The sequence below is a fragment of the Macaca nemestrina genome, chromosome 2, assembly GCF_043159975.1.
Source record: "Macaca nemestrina isolate mMacNem1 chromosome 2, mMacNem.hap1, whole genome shotgun sequence".
NCBI classification, from domain to species: Eukaryota; Metazoa; Chordata; class Mammalia; order Primates; family Cercopithecidae; genus Macaca; species Macaca nemestrina.
The window spans coordinates 41,308,951-41,325,547 of NC_092126.1; the positions used below are offsets into that span (position 1 = coordinate 41,308,951).

The following is a 16,597-nucleotide window of genomic DNA, read 5'->3' on the forward strand; positions in this document are numbered from 1 at the left end:
AATAAAATAAATAAATAAAGAACTTAAGAGAGCTTCGTCTCCTTTTCTGCCATGTAAGGACATAGCAAGAAGACAGTTATGTATGGACCAGGAAGCAATCCCTCATAATGAACTAGTGCCTTGATCTTGGACTTCCCAGATTGCAGAATTTTGAGAAACAGGCCAGGTGCAGTGGATCACACCTGTAATCCCAGCACCTTGGGAGGCCAAGGCGGGCGGATCACTTAAGCTCAGGAGCTCAAGACCAGCCTGGCAAACACGGTGAAACCCTGCCTTTACTAAAAATACAAAAAATTAGCTGGGCGCGGTGGCCACTGCCTGTAGTGCCAGCTACTTGGGAGGCTGAGGCAGGAGAATCGCTTGAACCAGGGAGTTGGAGGTTGCAGTGAGCCAAGATCGTGTCACTGTACTCCAGCCTGGTGACAAAGTGAGACTCCATCTCAAAAAATAAAAATAAAAATAAAATAAAAATAAAAATAAAATAAATAAAATAAAATAAACCCCAGAGAGCTTCCTCTCCTCTTCTGCTATATAAGGACATAGCAAGAATATAGTTATATATGCACCAGGAAGCCATCCTCGTAAGACACAGAATGAACTGGTGCCTTGATCTTGGACTTCCCAGCTTCCAGAATTGTGAGAAACAGGCCAGGTGCAGTGGCTCACACCTGTAATCCCAGCACCTTCGGAGGCCAAGGCGGATGGATCACTTGAGCTCAGGAGTTCAAGACCAACCTGGCGAAGACAGTGAAACCCCGCCTCTACTAAAAATACAAAAAATTAGCAGGGCGTGGTGGCGCCTGTCTATAGTCCCAGTTACTCAGGAAGCTGAATCAGGGGAATCCCTTGAACCTGCAAAGAGGCAGTTGCAGTGAGCCTAGACCACGCTACTGCAATGCAGCCTGGACGACAAAGTGAGACTCTGTCTCAAAACAAAACAGAACAAAACAAACAAACAAAAAACCCTAGAATTGTGAGAAATAAATTTCTGTTGTTTATAAGCCACCCAGTCTATGGTATTCTGTTACAGCAGCCCAAACGGACTAAGACAGTGCCACATACATCAAAGAACACAGGCTAGGATGCTAGGAATCATTTTGAGAGGTCTCATGCCTCCTCTTTCCTCCTCAACCTCACCTCCCAATAAGACACCAATGACCTTATATCTTAATGGTTTTCCCGTATTTCAAGCAGTTGTTCAATATCACTTTCCATGACTTCATGAAATATTGTACCTTTTTTTTTTTTTGAGACAGGGTATCACTCTGTCGCCCAAGGTGGAGTACAGTGGCGCAATCTGGGCTCGCTGCAACCTCCGCCTTCTGGGATCAAGCAATCCCTCCCACCTCATCCTCCTGGGTAGCTGGGACTACAGATGTGCACCACCATGCCCAGGTAATTTTTGTACAGATGGGGTTTCACCACGTTGCCCAACCTGGCAACTCCTAGGTTCAAGAGATCCCCCCTGTTCAGCCTCCCAAAGTGGCTGTGCACCATCTCACCTGGCCAAGCCAGTGTTCTCAAGTTGAATTCTCATCACCCTTCATCAATAAATTCCCCTATTCTACCTCTCTTGACCACGCAGAATTCCTTAAACAGTATTGTAAATTTGACCTTGACATTTTAATGATACTCAAATCTTGACTTAAATTGAACTTCAGACTCAACGTATCTCAGGATTGAATGATGAATGGCATTTTTCCCTAGATAAACTTACTTGTTTAGAGAAAATGCCTGAAGGTAGAATCTTTTTTTCACATCTGTCCTAACAAATACTTATTAACATGTTGGCTAAAAGAAGGCAAAACTAGGTAAAACCAGAGAGAGACACCTGGATGAAATCCTGGTTCTACCACTGACTAGCTATGAGGACTGGCACAAAACACTAAACTTCTCTTCCTTTCAGTCTCTTCACTGTAAATGGGGGAAAGACAACAACATTTTGTAAGGTTGGTATGGGAACTGGAGAATATATTAAAAATATACCATACCAGGAATTATGCAGGATAAGTGCTCAACACAGAATAAAGACTTACCCTGCATAATTGGTTGTTGTCATTGCTATGGTTATCACAGTAATTCAAGAACAAAACAAAACATCCGGCTGGGTGTAGTGGCTCATGCTTGTAATCCCAGCATTTTGGGAGGCCGAGGCGGGTGGATCATCTGAGGTCAGAAGTTCGAGACCAGCCTGGCCAACATGGTGAAACCCCATCTCTACTAAAAATACAAAAATTAGCCAGGTGTGGTGGCAGGAGCCTATAATCCCAGCTACTCAGGAGGCTGCAGCAAGAGAATCGCTTGGGCCTGGGGGGTGGAGGTTGCAGGGAGCCAAGATCATACCACTGCACTCCAGCCTGGGCAATAGAGCGAGACTCCATTAAAAAAAAAAAAAAAATCCTTGCGTTTCTACCTTACTCTAATGCCAGACCCTAGATGCTAGAATGACTATACTTGATACAAAAGTAGTAGCATCATCTAGTTTGTATAATTGCTCTGAATATTCAGAAATGGATGGGCTGTATATGAACTCTATTATAATGCCTACTTCCATATCATTAATTAATTCACATAGTCACAGAATGCAAATTTAAGAATATGGAAACAAAGAGACCATTTTAATTAGGGCTTTCATTCTACAGACAGGGGGAAAAAAAATCACATGAAAAAAATGTATTTCCAATAAGGAACACTATTTAGACCAGCAGTTGGCAAACTTTTTCTGTAAAGGCCCAGGTTTGGCAAACAACATACAACACAGTGGTCTCTGTTGCATATTCTTTTTTTTTCTTCTTCTTCTTTTAAACATCCCTTTACAAATCTTTGAGGATTTTTTTCTTTTTTTAACATCCCTTTAAAACTGTAAAAACCAATTAAACAGTCCAGTTTGCCAATCCCATTCTAAATCACCATTCCACTGCATCAAAAAAGATACATGCAAAGAATATCACTTTAGACTATTATACATAATACTAAATACATTTCCATCTGAAATCTAAAGTTGTTCTTTCTAATAGTGTTTGCTAGGTAAGTGAGAGACACTTCTAAAACTAGAGCTGTATTCAGGTAAAAATGAGAAATGTATTACAAAATATTTCTTTAAAAAACATAATCCTACCTGGCAGTTTTCAAAATGAATAGCTACAATGAGCTTTCCCCCATAAAGTTTATCTTCTAAGTTTTCAGGGATGGATGGTTCATGCTCCGGTGGATATGTTTGTTTTAGCCAGTCCATCCAAGACAATCCCACAAGTGACAGGATCTTTTCCTCGCTGAATTTGCGCATTTTTCTTCGAAATTCATTTACTTCAGGATCCTTCAAGGAATCAAATTCATGCAGACCTAAACACATTTTTTAAAGGTGTCATTTTCAGTAGCTAACAATAACAAAAAAGAATATAGAAAGAATACAAAGTATATTCAACAAAAACTAACTTGGATCTTGGATGCTTGGCTTTTATCAAGCAGATGAAACTACGGAGGAAAATACCATGAAAGATCAAAAAACCCAGATAAAACAATAAATCTCATGTACAGAAGACAAACATACAATTATATTTTTAAAAAAATACAACTCAGAACCTCATAAAGAAATGTAGTTTGCTTACCAGTTTTACAAAGTAATTCACAATACATATTTTAAAGCCACACATAAAAGATTCATTGTTTTTATTTACAAACCAAGTATTAATAAATCACACTTAAAATAGCTGAGAAAGACTAAGAATCTGAAAAACAGTTTCAATACTATATTAGAAGAAAACTAAGAATCAAGTTATTATCTCACCTAAAACTTGAGATATACTATGGGAATGGCTATGATATACAGGGGCAGAAGGAATGTGGAAAATCTCCGTATCTTCCTCTGAATTTTGCTGTGAACCTAAAACTGTTCATAGTCTTTAAAAAACCAAAACCAAAGAAAACCTAGTATACTTAAATTTTATAGATTGAATTTTCACTTCATTGTGACTTTTAAATGGTTATCATATATTGTATTAATTAGTCAAAAATCCCATAAACGTAAAATTGTTCTTTATTGTTTGGTTGACTCTCAAACAACATGGTGGTTGCGGCACCAACCCCCCACAGAGGAGAAAATTCACATATAACATTCCTTCATTCATTCATTCACTGAGACAGAATCTTGCTCTGTTACCCAGGCTGGAGAGCAGTGGTGTGATCACTGCTCACTGTACCCTTCATCTCCTGGGCTCAAGTGATCCTCCCATCTCAGCCTCCCAAGTAGCTGAAATTACAGTCACAAGCACATGCCACTAGGTCTGGATAAATTTTTAGTAGACATGAGGTCTTGCCATATTGTCCAAATTGTCTTGAACTCCTGGGCTCAAGCAATCCTCCCACCTCAGTCTCCCAAAGTGCTGGGATTACAAGTGTGAGTCACCATGCCTGGCCCACATGTCACTTTTGACTCCTGAACAACTTAACTACTAATAGCCTACTTACGAGCAGAAGCCTTAACAACAACATCAAGTCAGTTAACACTTATTTTGTATGTTATATATGTTATATACTGTATTCCTAAAGCTAAAGAAAATGTTAATTACTCCAGCTCTCTTCTGATTACAAAAAGAAAATGTTATTAAATAAATCACAAAGAAGAGAAAATATATTTACTATTTATTAAGAGGAAGTGGATCATCATAAGTATCTTCCTAACTCATCATCTTCACATTGAGTAGGCTGAGGAGGAGGAGGACAGGTTGGTCTTGCTGTCTCAGGGGTGACAGATGCAGAAGAGTGAAGGAGGTAGAAGGTGAGGCAGGAGATGCAAGCATACTGTATGTAACTTTACAGATATATGTCATAATTTCTGACTTCTTTGCTTTTTCATTTCTGTAAAAAATGTTTATCTGTATAGTATCAATCCTACCATTGCTTTAGTTTCAGTGCTGGTATCATAGAAGGGGCCATATTATAAAAGAAGTCAAAAGCAATCTTGAACAATCAGAAGCCTTCTGTCAGACTGCTGCATGTGAATTTGTTTTTGGGCACTGTTTAATTCTATATCATCTTCCTCATCATCTGGCACTGGTTCAGAATCACTCATCTCCGTGAAGTTGTTTTCTGTTAATCCCTCTCGTGTGGTGTTTATTAGCTCTTGGATTTCTCCATGATCTGTATTTTGAAACCCTTCACCACCACTGCTGCCTTTTATGCCATATCCAAAATCTATTTCATAATTTCCTTGATTGGTTCTGTTGTAAATCCTGTGAACTCATGTACAATATCGGGACAGAGTTTTCTCCAACAGGAATTTATTGTTTCGGGTTTGATAGCTTTCACAACTTTTTCTACATCAACGATGGCATCTTCAATGATGTAATACTCCCAGTCTTTCATGATGTTTAACCAGGTTCTCTTCCATAGAGTACCATGAGTAACGAGCCTTAAAGGTCCTTATGACCTCCTGATAGGCTAAATTAGAGATGTAGAATTTGGGGGTAAGTAGACCACTTTGATGCTTTCAGTGTTGAACTCAGGGGGTTCTGGGTGGCCACGGGCATCATCCAATATCAAAAGAACCTTAAAGGCAGTCCTGGCTGGGTGCAGTGGCTCATTCCTGTAATCCCAGCACTCTGGGAGGCTGAGCTGGGCGGATCACGAGATCAGGAGATCGAGACCATCCTGGCTAACACAGTGAAACTCCGTCTCTACTAAAAATACAAAAAGTTAGCCGGGCGTGGTGGTAGGCGCCTGTAGTCCCAGCTACTTGGGAGGCTGAGGCAGGAGAAGGGTGTCAACCCGGGAGGCGGAGCTTGCAGTGAGCTGAGATCTCTCCACTGCACTCCAGCCTGGGTGACAGAGCAAGACTCCATCTCAAAAAAAAAAAAAAGCACTCCCTAGGCTGGGCACAGTGGCTCACGCCTGTAATCCTCCTGTTATCCCAGCACTTTGGGAGGCCAAGGTGGGGGAAGCACTTGAAGTGAGGAGTTCGAGACCAGCCTGGCCAACATGGGGAAACACCGTCTCTATTAAAAACACAAAAATTGGCCGGGTGCGGTGGCTCAAGCCTGTAATCCCAGCACTTTGGGAGGCCGAGACGGGCGGATCACAAGGTCAGGAGATCAAGACCATCCTGGCTAACACGGTGAAACCCCGTCTCTACTAAAAAATACAAAAAAAAAAAATCTAGCCAGGCAAGGTGGCGAGCACCTGTAGTCCCAGCTACTCAGGAGGCTGAGGCAGGAGAATGGCGTGAACCCGGGAGGCGGAGGTTGCAGTGAGCCGAGATCCGGCCACTGCAGTCCAGCCTGGGTAACAGAGCGAGACTCCGTCTCAAAAAAAAAAAAAAAAATACACAAAAATTAGCCAGACACGGTGGTGTGTGCCTGTAATCCCAGCTACTTGGGAGGCGGAGGCAGGAGAATCCCTTGAACCCAGGAGATAGAGGAGCCAAGATCACACCACTGCACTGCAGCCTGGGCAATACAGTGAGACTCCATCTCAAAAAGCAGCAGCCCCCTTACTGGCAAAATACTTCCTGACTTCAGAACAAAGCACTGATGGAACCAATCCAGAAAAAGCGTTCTCATTATCCAGGTCTTCTTGTACAACCGAAGGACTAGCAGCTGGTGTTTCTTTTTCCCTTTGAGGTTTGGGGGTTAGCAGCTTTATAAATAAGGTGTATCACAAACCAGTCTGCATTTGCACAAAACACTAGTTAGCCTTCCTGTCTTAAATCCTGGTGCTGACTTCTCTTCCTTTCTAATAAATGACCTTTGTGGCATTTTTTTTTCTCCAGAACTGGGCACTTTGATCTACATTAAAAACTTGTTCAGGGCCAGACAAGGCAGCTCACACCTATAATCCCAACATTTTGGGAGGCCGAAGTAGGAGGATTCCTTGAGGTCAGGTGTTCGAGACCAGCCTGAGCAACATAGTGAGACCTCATCTCTACAAAAAATTAAAAATTAGCTCGGCATGGTGGTGCATGCCTGTAGTCCCAGCTACTCAGGAGGCTGAGGTGGGAGGATCACTTGCCCAGGAGGGCAAAGATACAGCCTGGGCAACAGAGTGAGATCATGTCTCAAAAACAAAACACCAAAAATCTGTTCAGGCAGGTATCCTTTCTCCTCAGTGATTTTTCTTTTTTTTTTTTTTTTTGGAGACGAAGTCTCGCTCTGTCGCCCAGGCTGGAGTGCAGTGGCCGGATCTCAGCTCACTGCAAGCTCCGCCTCCTGGGTTTACGCCATTCTCCTGCCTCAGCCTCCAGAGTAGCTGGGACTACAGGCACCTGCCACCTCGCCCGGCTAGTTTTTTTGTATTTTTTAGTAGAGACTGGGTTTCACCATGTTAGCCAGGATGGTCTCGATCTCCTGACCTCGTGATCCGCCCGTCTCGGCCTCCCAAAGTCCTGGGATTACAGGCTTGAGCCACCACACCCAGCCTAGTGATTTTTCTTAATGGCATCTGGGAACTCATCTGCTATTTCTAGGTCAGGAAAAATAACTTCTCCTGTTACCTTGACATTTTTTTATGCCAAACCTCTTTCTAAAATTGTCAAACCATCCTTTGCTAGCATTAAAATCATCCTGCACTAGATTCTTCACTTTCTTATTGCTTTGTCACATAACTTTGCCTTTTCTTGAATCAGAGTAGAGTCTATAGGTATGCCTTTCTTATAGTAATCCTGCACCCACACACAAGCTGCATTTTTAATGTGAGATTAAAAAGGTGTTTCACAGGAAGTGCAAGGTTTAGCATCTGCTGACATAGCTGCAGCAAGAGTTTCACGAATTTGCTTTTTCACAATGGTACTTACACTGGATTGATTTATCTCAAAATGGCAGGCAACCACAGCTACAGACCTCCATCTACAGTACATATCAAGGTATTCAGCCTTTTTTTTTTTTTTTTTTTTTTAAATAAGGTATTTGCGGGCACAATCACAGCACACTAGTACCTAGAACTCCTGGGCTCCTGCCTCAGCCTCTGCACCCAGCTGCATTCAACTTTTCCTTATAATATCATGACTTTTCCCTGTTCTTAGAAGTACTTCCAGGATCACAAGTGGCATTTTGTATGGGTCCCACAGTGTTATTCAAGGTTTGCAGTATTCCAGTAAACACAATTAAAAAAATACATGAGAACTGGGAGAGATCCCTTTTTACTGCAGTATGCAATTTACTAGACAGAGGAACTGCTCAAGTGGAGATGATTAGAGTTACATGGCATTTCTGAGCATATACTCACAACACTTAACCTCACCACAATAGCAACAGGAGGTGGCTGCAAAATTATTACAGTAGTATAGCATGTACTACAATTAATTTTATGCAGTTATGATTCAATACTGTATCTTTACATTTGTTTGTACTTCTTTCAACTGCAAATGGCACCATGTATGGTTGTCTAAATGTCTGTGTATGTAAGTTTTGAATTTTTAACTTTTTATAATAGATTTATGTGTATTTTATGGTACTAAACAATAAACTAGTACTACATACATATGCATTTATTACATACTTAACTTTTCAATTTTTTCACTAGTTCTAGGCTGCGATTCGTCTGCAAGTTTTTTCAAATTGTCACAAATCTCAAAAAAAGTTTCAATATATTTACTGAAAAATATCCACTTATAATTGGCCCTGCACAGTTCAAACCTATTGCTGAAGGATGGGCTGTACTTAATTTTTAGTCACTTCTGTCATTAAGACAATTACATATGACAACTTTTTCCAAAACTTATGATTATTCCAGTAAATAATTTTAGAAATCTAAATGAATGAATTGGCATATGTAAATGTTTATGTGTGCATTAATTTTTACCTATCAGGTTAGCACATATTTTAAAATTTGATAATACCCTGTGCTGGAAAGGGTAGAGAGAAAAAAGCATTCTAGTATAGTTTTGGTGAGAAACTACATTGATATGAACATTTTAGAGGGCAATTTTGTAATATTTACTAGAAATCATTCACACACACACATATCCTTAGACCTCACAATTTTATCAATCGTAATCTCAACCTGAGAAATTTAGGACCAACCAAGAAAGCCAAGTATACTACCCCAACACCAATCATATAAGATGCCTTGCTTCTAGTTAGCCCACCTCCAGCTCCCTGCTGCCAACAATTTCCCATCAGGCATCTCTGAAACCTTCCTTTTTTCACTGTAGAGCTTTCCCACTCCACTGCCTGCCTCTGAGTCTCTGCCAAACTCAAGTTCTTTTACTATAGCAACCTCTGCATAAATAGTCTCTCTTCTCATCTGAGTGGTCTTTGTTTATTTCTACAAACCTATCGATATACTATCAATATATGAATATTTGCTGTTTTTTTATAATAATTAAAATGTAATCTAAAGGCCATCATTCAGGACTGGTTAAATAAAGATACATCCATATATCATTATACAGTGGTGCAGGAGATAAAAATACAATCAATCTTTGTGTTTTTAAGGGCACTAAATTTTTTTTTTAAGTAGATAGAGAATGGGTCAGGTAAAATCCCTTTTCTGCAAATTCAAAAGAAAGAATATAGAATATGCATTAAGTTTTTGTTTTGGATACTTGAGATGACACTGTTGCTACAGTGGTATTCTGTAGTATTAGAGAGGAATGCACAGTGAGGAAAGTTACATTTTATTCCATAAAATTAATCTATACTACACTATTTGAACATATGCATGTCAGTAACGGTTGCATTGCCTTCTTTTTACTTTTATGCACTGAAAACAATAGTTGTTATTTCAAAAATATATCCTAGAATCAATTTTGTGGTATTAACTATAAAAAAATAAAACACAGCAAAGGTATAACACAGCAAAGGTAAAATGATTTCCTGGATAGTTTTAGATCTGGAATAAAATACATTACTCTAAATTAGCTACGAATGAACTATAATTTGGGTGGACTGGCTGAAGCATTTTAGTGCACTGTTAATATTAATTCTATTCACAGGCAATAGGAATTACAGGTTAGGAAAGGGAAATAAGTACCCAATAATATATACATCTAACAAAAATCACATGCTTTATTTCCCTTAATCTACTACAAATCATATTTAACCCACCTTCTAAATGTCTCTTAACTCTGTCCACTTCTCTCAGTTCCTGTAACCATTAACCAAATCCTGGCCATCATCACCCTTCCTTTGGGTTACATCAGTTTTTCACTAATTTCTCTACTCAAATTCTTAATCCCTCCAATCCACTCTTCATTCTACAACCTAAATAATCTTCCTAAAATGCAAATTTATCATGTTACTCCCCTACTCAAATTTCTTCAATAGCTTCCCAAGTGTTCTTAGTAGTAAAGCTCTACTTTTTACATGGCCTGCATGGCACTGTATGCTCTGAAGATGGCTGCCTCTCTAGTCTTCCCTAGTTGTCCTATCTGTCCCCCTACACCACCCATAATCAATTTCTTTTCCTTGAATAGGCCATTCTTCACATGTGCCATTTCTTTTTGTTTTTTCCTTTCTCCACTTCTCTTTACCTGCCAGATTCCTAATCAGCATTGATGGCTCAGTTTAGGTGTACATATTCTAAGATGTCATCCCTGATTCACCTAATAGATTTAAGGTGACTTTCCTTTTCAAAAGTTTTGTTTTCTTATTAATTGGCAAATAATAATTGCATATATTTATGAGGTACAATGTGACAGAGTTTTTTTGTTTGTTTGAGACAGGGTCTCACTCTGTCACCCAGGCTGGAGTGCAGTGGCATGATCACGGCTCACTGGAGCCTCAACCTCCGGCCTCAAGCCAAGTGATCCACTTCAGCCTCTCAAGTAGCTGGGACTACAGGCACATACCACCATGCCTGGTGTGTTTGTTCTATTTTTTGTAGAGTGGAGTTTTGCTATGTTGCCCAGACTGGTCTCCAAATCCTGGGCTCAAGTGATCCACCCACCTCGTCTTCCCAAAGTACTGGGAATAAGCCCCCATGCTTGGCCAATGTGATGTTTTGATACATGTATACATTGTGCAATGATCAAATCTGGCTAATTAGCATATCTATCACCTCAAATATTTATCATTTCTTTGTGAAGAGAACATTTTAAAATTCTCTCATAGCTATTTTGAAATATACAATACATTATTATTAACTATAGTCATGGTGCTATGCAATAGAATAGGGGTAGGGGTGGTTTTGGGATGAAACTGTTCTACCTCAGATCATCAGGCATTAGATTCTCTCTCATTAGAGAGATCCCTCTCATGTGCAGTTCACAATAGGATTCTTCGCATTCACACTCCTATGAGAATCTAATGCTACCACTGATCTGACAGGAAGTGAAGTTCAGATGGTAATGCTCACCCAACCCGCTGCTCACCTCCTGTTGTGTGGCCTCGTTCCTAACCAGGAACGGGGAGCAGAGGAGAACCCCTGCAATAGAACACCAGAACTTATTCCTGCTGAAACTTTGTATCCATTGACCAATGTCTCCCCTTTCCCAGCTCAATACACCCCTTTATCTGTCCCCAACTGGCCCTGGTAACTACCATTCTACTGTTTACTTTGAGTAGTTGAACTTCAGTGTTCCACATTTTAGTGAGATCACACAGTATCTGAAGGTGACCCTTTCTGACATAGCATAGCAGTTCACACATTGCAATAAAACTATGTTTACTGATCCTCATTTCCCACTGGATTGTCAGGTCTAAGCAAAGACCATATCACCCATAGTCACGGTAAAATTTCAAGTATAAACACTCAATACTATTGAACTGCAATCACTAATGTTTTGGTAATATTTTTCAATAAATTATGAATAAGGGACTCTGTTCGTGTAACTGTTAGAATCACATAAAAAATAAAGCTTTCATTTATTCCAGACTCACTGAATCCCAATCTCTGAGCATATTCATTTTAAGAAACTGATACAACCTAAATTTGGGAACCACCATAAAGATCTCTTAAAAACAGAAATTTTACCAAAAATACGAACACTTTGGGCTAAGTAATTTAATTTTAAACCTAGCTAATACCCTACATACCTTCTTATAAGAGAATCTAACAGCAAAGCTTAAATTTTCCTTAAGACTACTGTAAAATTTACAATCAAATATAATTTTTAAACTAAAAAAGTACTGAATGAACAATTTATTCATACTAAAGAGGGTGTTAAAATCCTACAGAGTAGGCCGGGCATGGTAGCTCACACCTGTAATCCCAGCACTTTGGAAGGCTTGAGGCGGGCAGATCGCTTGAGGTCAGGAGTTCGAAACCAGCCTAGCCAACATGGCAAAACCCCATCTCTACAAAAAATACAAAAATTAGCTGGGTGTGGTGGTGCAATCCTATAATCCCAGCTACTCAGGAGGCTCAGGCACGAGAATCACTTGAACCCAGGAGGCAGAGGTTGCAGTGAGCAAAGATCACGCCACTGCACTCCAGCCTGGACAACCAAGTAAGACTTTGTGTCAAAAAAAAAAAAAAAAAAAAATCCTACAGACTAGCTATTTCCCTCACTTAAGGTATACCACAGGTTTAGATAGGTCAGGAGAAATAAGGGAGTTTACAAATATGTTTTTCAGAATGCTAACAAAATCCTCTGGTTACAATTATTTTATTGAGTGTTTGGAGAAATTAATATAGGGGTGGCATACACCTTACTGCAGAGAACAAACAGAACTCAAACAACAGCTCTGTAAATAATTATTTGGAATAAACACAGGAAAAAAAAGATTAGCCACATCATCTTTCAGGAAAAGGTATTTTTAGCCTAGTCAGGGCAATTACATCTCTAAAGGTTCTACTGTTTTCTTTGGAAAGAGGAAGCAGCAACCTTGTTCCTAAGGTTAAACTGAAATAATTGTTTATTGTTTTCCCAGGAGGCATGGCCTCATCAAGCCCTGGTCATCACTGACAAATCAGCAACTGCAAAAATTGACTTGACTTCTCAAGTATTAAAAGTGAAAATTCATTCTTAAATACTCAACTTACTCAATTTCTTAAATAAATGTTAACATTTAAATTTGTGTATATAATCAAAATGTCAAAGAATACAAAAATTAGGCAGGTGTGGTGGTCCCAGCTACTCAGGACTACAGCTGGAGTACAGGACTCAGGACTAGTAGCTGGGACTACAGGTCCCATTCCTATAGTCCCAGCTACTCAGGAAGCCAAGGTGGGAGAATTGCTTGAACCCGGGAGGCGGAGGTTGCAGTGAGCTAAGAAGGTGCCACTACACTCCAGACTGGGTGACAGAGTGAGACCCTGTCTCAAAAAAAAAAAAAATTAAATTCATTAAATTCTAATATAGCTTATACCCCTACACTATGGTAGGTAAGGTTGCCAGGTTAAAAAAAAACAGTATGCGCAATTCAATTTGAATTTTAGATAAATAATGAATATATTTTTAGCATAAGCACAGCATATGTAATATTTCAATCTTCAATATTTTTATTTTCCATATCTGGCAGGCATAGGAAGAGGTAATGGTGGCCAGTGAATCCATGTTTTGGTAAGTGTTGAGAAGGAGGTAAATTTCAAAGAAATACCAATGCCTTGAAGAAACTTGGCCCACGTCCTAGGTAACATAGTAAGATTCCAACTCTATAAAAAAAAAAAGAAAAAATTAGCCAGACGTGGTAGCTTGCACTCAGCTACTCAGGAAGCTGAGGTGGGAGGATCACTTGACCCTGGGAGGCTGCGGCTGCAGTGACCCATGGCTATACCACTGCACTCCAGCCTGGGTGACAGAGCAAGACCCTGTCTCAATTTAAAAATAAAAACAAAAACAGCCAGGCGCAGTGACTCACACCTGTAATCCCAGCACTTTGGGAGGCCGAGACAGGCAGATCACCTGAGGTCAGGAGTTCGAGACCAGCCTGGCCAATATGGTGAAACCCTGTCTCTAATAAAAATAAAAAATTAGTTAGGCATGGTGGCAAGTGCCTGTAATCCCAGCTACTCAGGAGGCTGAGGCAGGAGAATCGCTTGAGCCTGGGAGGCAGAGCTTGCAGTGAGCCAAGACCATGCCACTGCACTCCAGCCTAGGCAACAAAGTGAGACTATCAAAAAAATAAATAAATAAATAAAAATAAAAGTAAAAAGGCCAGCACAATGGCTCACACCTATAATCCTAGCACTTTGGGAGACAAAAGCAGGTGGATCACTTGGGCTTAGGAGTTTGATACCAGCCTGGGCAACATGCTAAAATCTACATGGGCATGGTGGCATATGCCTGTGGTCTCAGCTACTCACGAGGCTGAGGTAGGAGGATCACTTGAGCCTGGGAGGTTGAGGCTGCAGTGAGCTGAGATCACACCACTGCACACCAGCCTAGGTGACAGAGAGAGACCCTATTTAAAAAAAAAAAAAAATCAAAAAGAGCTTGGCATACTCTGTGGTACTTTTTGGATTAACAAATATTTTAGCTTCTCTAAAAATCAATGTGGTTCTGGTTTGCTTTCTAACATTAGCATGAAAATACAGAAAAGCTAAGTATTTTAATCCACAGAAACAAAAACAAATAAAAGACTTGAAATACACACAATTTAGGCTGGGTGTGGTGGCTCACGCCTGTAATCCCAGCACTTTGAGAGGCCGAGGCAGGCAGATCACGAGGTCAAGAGATCGAGACCATCCTGACCAACATGGTGAAACCCCGTCTCTATTAAAAATATAAAAATTAGCTGGGCGTGGTGGCGGGTGCCTGTAGTCCCAGCTATTCAGGAGGCTGAGGCAGGAGAATTGCTTGAACCCAGGAGGCGGAGGTTGCAGTGAGCCGAGATCACGCCATTGCACTCCAGCCTGGGCAATAGAGCAAGACGCCGTACCAAAAAAAAAAAAAAAAGAGAGGAAGAGAAAGAAATACATACACTTTATTTAAAAGAAATACATCAAAATATTGTCAGTCGATATACTTGTCCTGGATGATAAGACTACAAGTGGTTTTTTATTCTTTCTCCTCTTCCATATATTCTTCAACTTTTTATGGGCATGAGAACAAAGAGAAAACTTTTTATAATGGATAAAAATTCAAATTCTATAAAAATCTTTGGGCCAGGTGCTGTGGCTCTGAAGGCTGAGGCAGGCAAACAGCTCAAGTCAAGGAGTTTAAGACCAGCCCAGGCAACATCCTGTCTCTACTATAAAAAAAAAAAAAACTAGCTGGGCATGGTGGCTTGCATCTGTATGTAGTCCCAGCTACTTAGGATGCTGAGGTGGGAGGACTACTTAAGACTAAGGGTCGAGTCGAGGATGAAGTGAGCCATGATCGCCCCCACTGCACTCTAGCCTGGGCAACAGGGCGAGACCTTATCACCAAAAAACAAAAACAGAAACAAAAAACAAACAAAACAAAACACACCTTTGTAGCTCTAGAAAACAGAAAGGAATACTTTCTAATCAGGTCACTAATATATAAGAAAAAATTCTGTATGATATATAACTATAAACTTGTTAATTGGGAAAATTTTTATTGCCAAAAATAAACTAGCCATCCTCTGAAGTAATCAAATATTTTTAAATATCACAGTATCACTTAGTAAACCAACAAGGTTCTATTCTAATGCACTCAGAGGGAGTAGTCCCACAGTATAATCATTAGCAAGCCTGAATTATTAGAGGTTAAGATCAAAGAGTAGTATGTTAAAGGGGATGGTACTGTATTATCCTATAACAGTGAATCTGATCAATACTGATACCCAATCCAGATACATAAACCTCCAGTGGATTTTCTGGTTTTGTATTTAATCTGCAAAGTCCCCTCCTCAGTAACCCTTTGTAGTTCCTAATTCAAGTCAGTACCTTCTCTAAAGCAAGATATTTATATACCATTAGCCCCGAGACTCCTAATATTATATAGCAAGAGAGACTCCTCCAAGTTCCTGATTGTGTTACTCACAATTTTCTGTGGAATAAATTTGCAAGGAATAATGTGGACGTATTTCCTGACTCTCTACCAAAATAACTTCTACTTAAAGATAATTTCAGTTAAGAAGTAAAATTTGTCAATAACTTATTTATGGAAACATCAAACAGCTTAAAGTCTTGGTTGGCATAGAGAGTTGTGTATAAAATATGTTCACTCTATAGGAGCAGTTCATAAGAAACTAAGGATAATGTCTCCCTTAGTGAAGGACTTCTCAAACAATCTGAGGTAAAGCAACAACTTTTTTCCTTCCAATCCATCAAAGACCAATATTTTTGTAAAATAAAAATAAATCAGCCATGCACAGTGGCTCATGCCTGTAATCCCAGCACTTTGGGAGGCCAAGGTAGGAGGATCACTTGAGCTCAGGAGTTTGAGACCAGCCTGGACAACACAGCGAGACCCCGTCTCTATTTTAAAAAATTAAATAAATAATAAATCCTTAGACAACAAAAACATATATTAAACATAAGTCCTTGGATGCTATGGCAGTATCATATTGCTAGAGGGGTTTCTAAACATTTATTCTCAAACTCTATACTTACCTTAGCTCAAACTGGCAACAACTTACAGATCAGCAGTGGTCCATGGACCACACTTTGAAAAGCAATGTCTTAAATATACTTACTGCGTGTGTGTGTGTGTGTAGATAGATAGATAGATAGATAGATAGATAGATAGATAGATAGATAGATAGATAGATAGACAGATAGATAGAGAATTCATACTAAGAATTTTTAATAT

At 39.7% G+C, this 16,597-nt stretch overlaps 1 protein-coding gene and 1 long non-coding RNA gene across 6 annotated transcripts in view; both read right to left on the reverse strand.

Moving 5' to 3' along the window:
- The window catches only part of LOC105469947 (phosphatidylinositol-4,5-bisphosphate 3-kinase catalytic subunit beta), a 188,503-nt gene that overhangs the window by 91,165 nt on the left and 80,741 nt on the right, over positions 1 to 16,597 (reverse strand). For all 5 annotated transcript variants that reach the window (XM_011721593.3, XM_011721596.3, XM_011721594.3 and 2 more), the window contains one exon: positions 3,119 to 3,342. In XM_011721593.3, the coding sequence (XP_011719895.1) occupies positions 3,119 to 3,342 (224 nt within the window). The remainder of the gene's footprint in view (positions 1 to 3,118; positions 3,343 to 16,597) is intronic.
- On the reverse strand, positions 7,106 to 16,594 carry LOC139361885 (uncharacterized). Its single transcript, XR_011619739.1, has 2 exons — positions 14,182 to 16,594; positions 7,106 to 13,530 (listed from the first exon to the last, which is right to left on the reverse strand). It is a non-coding gene; the product is annotated as an uncharacterized lncRNA (long non-coding RNA).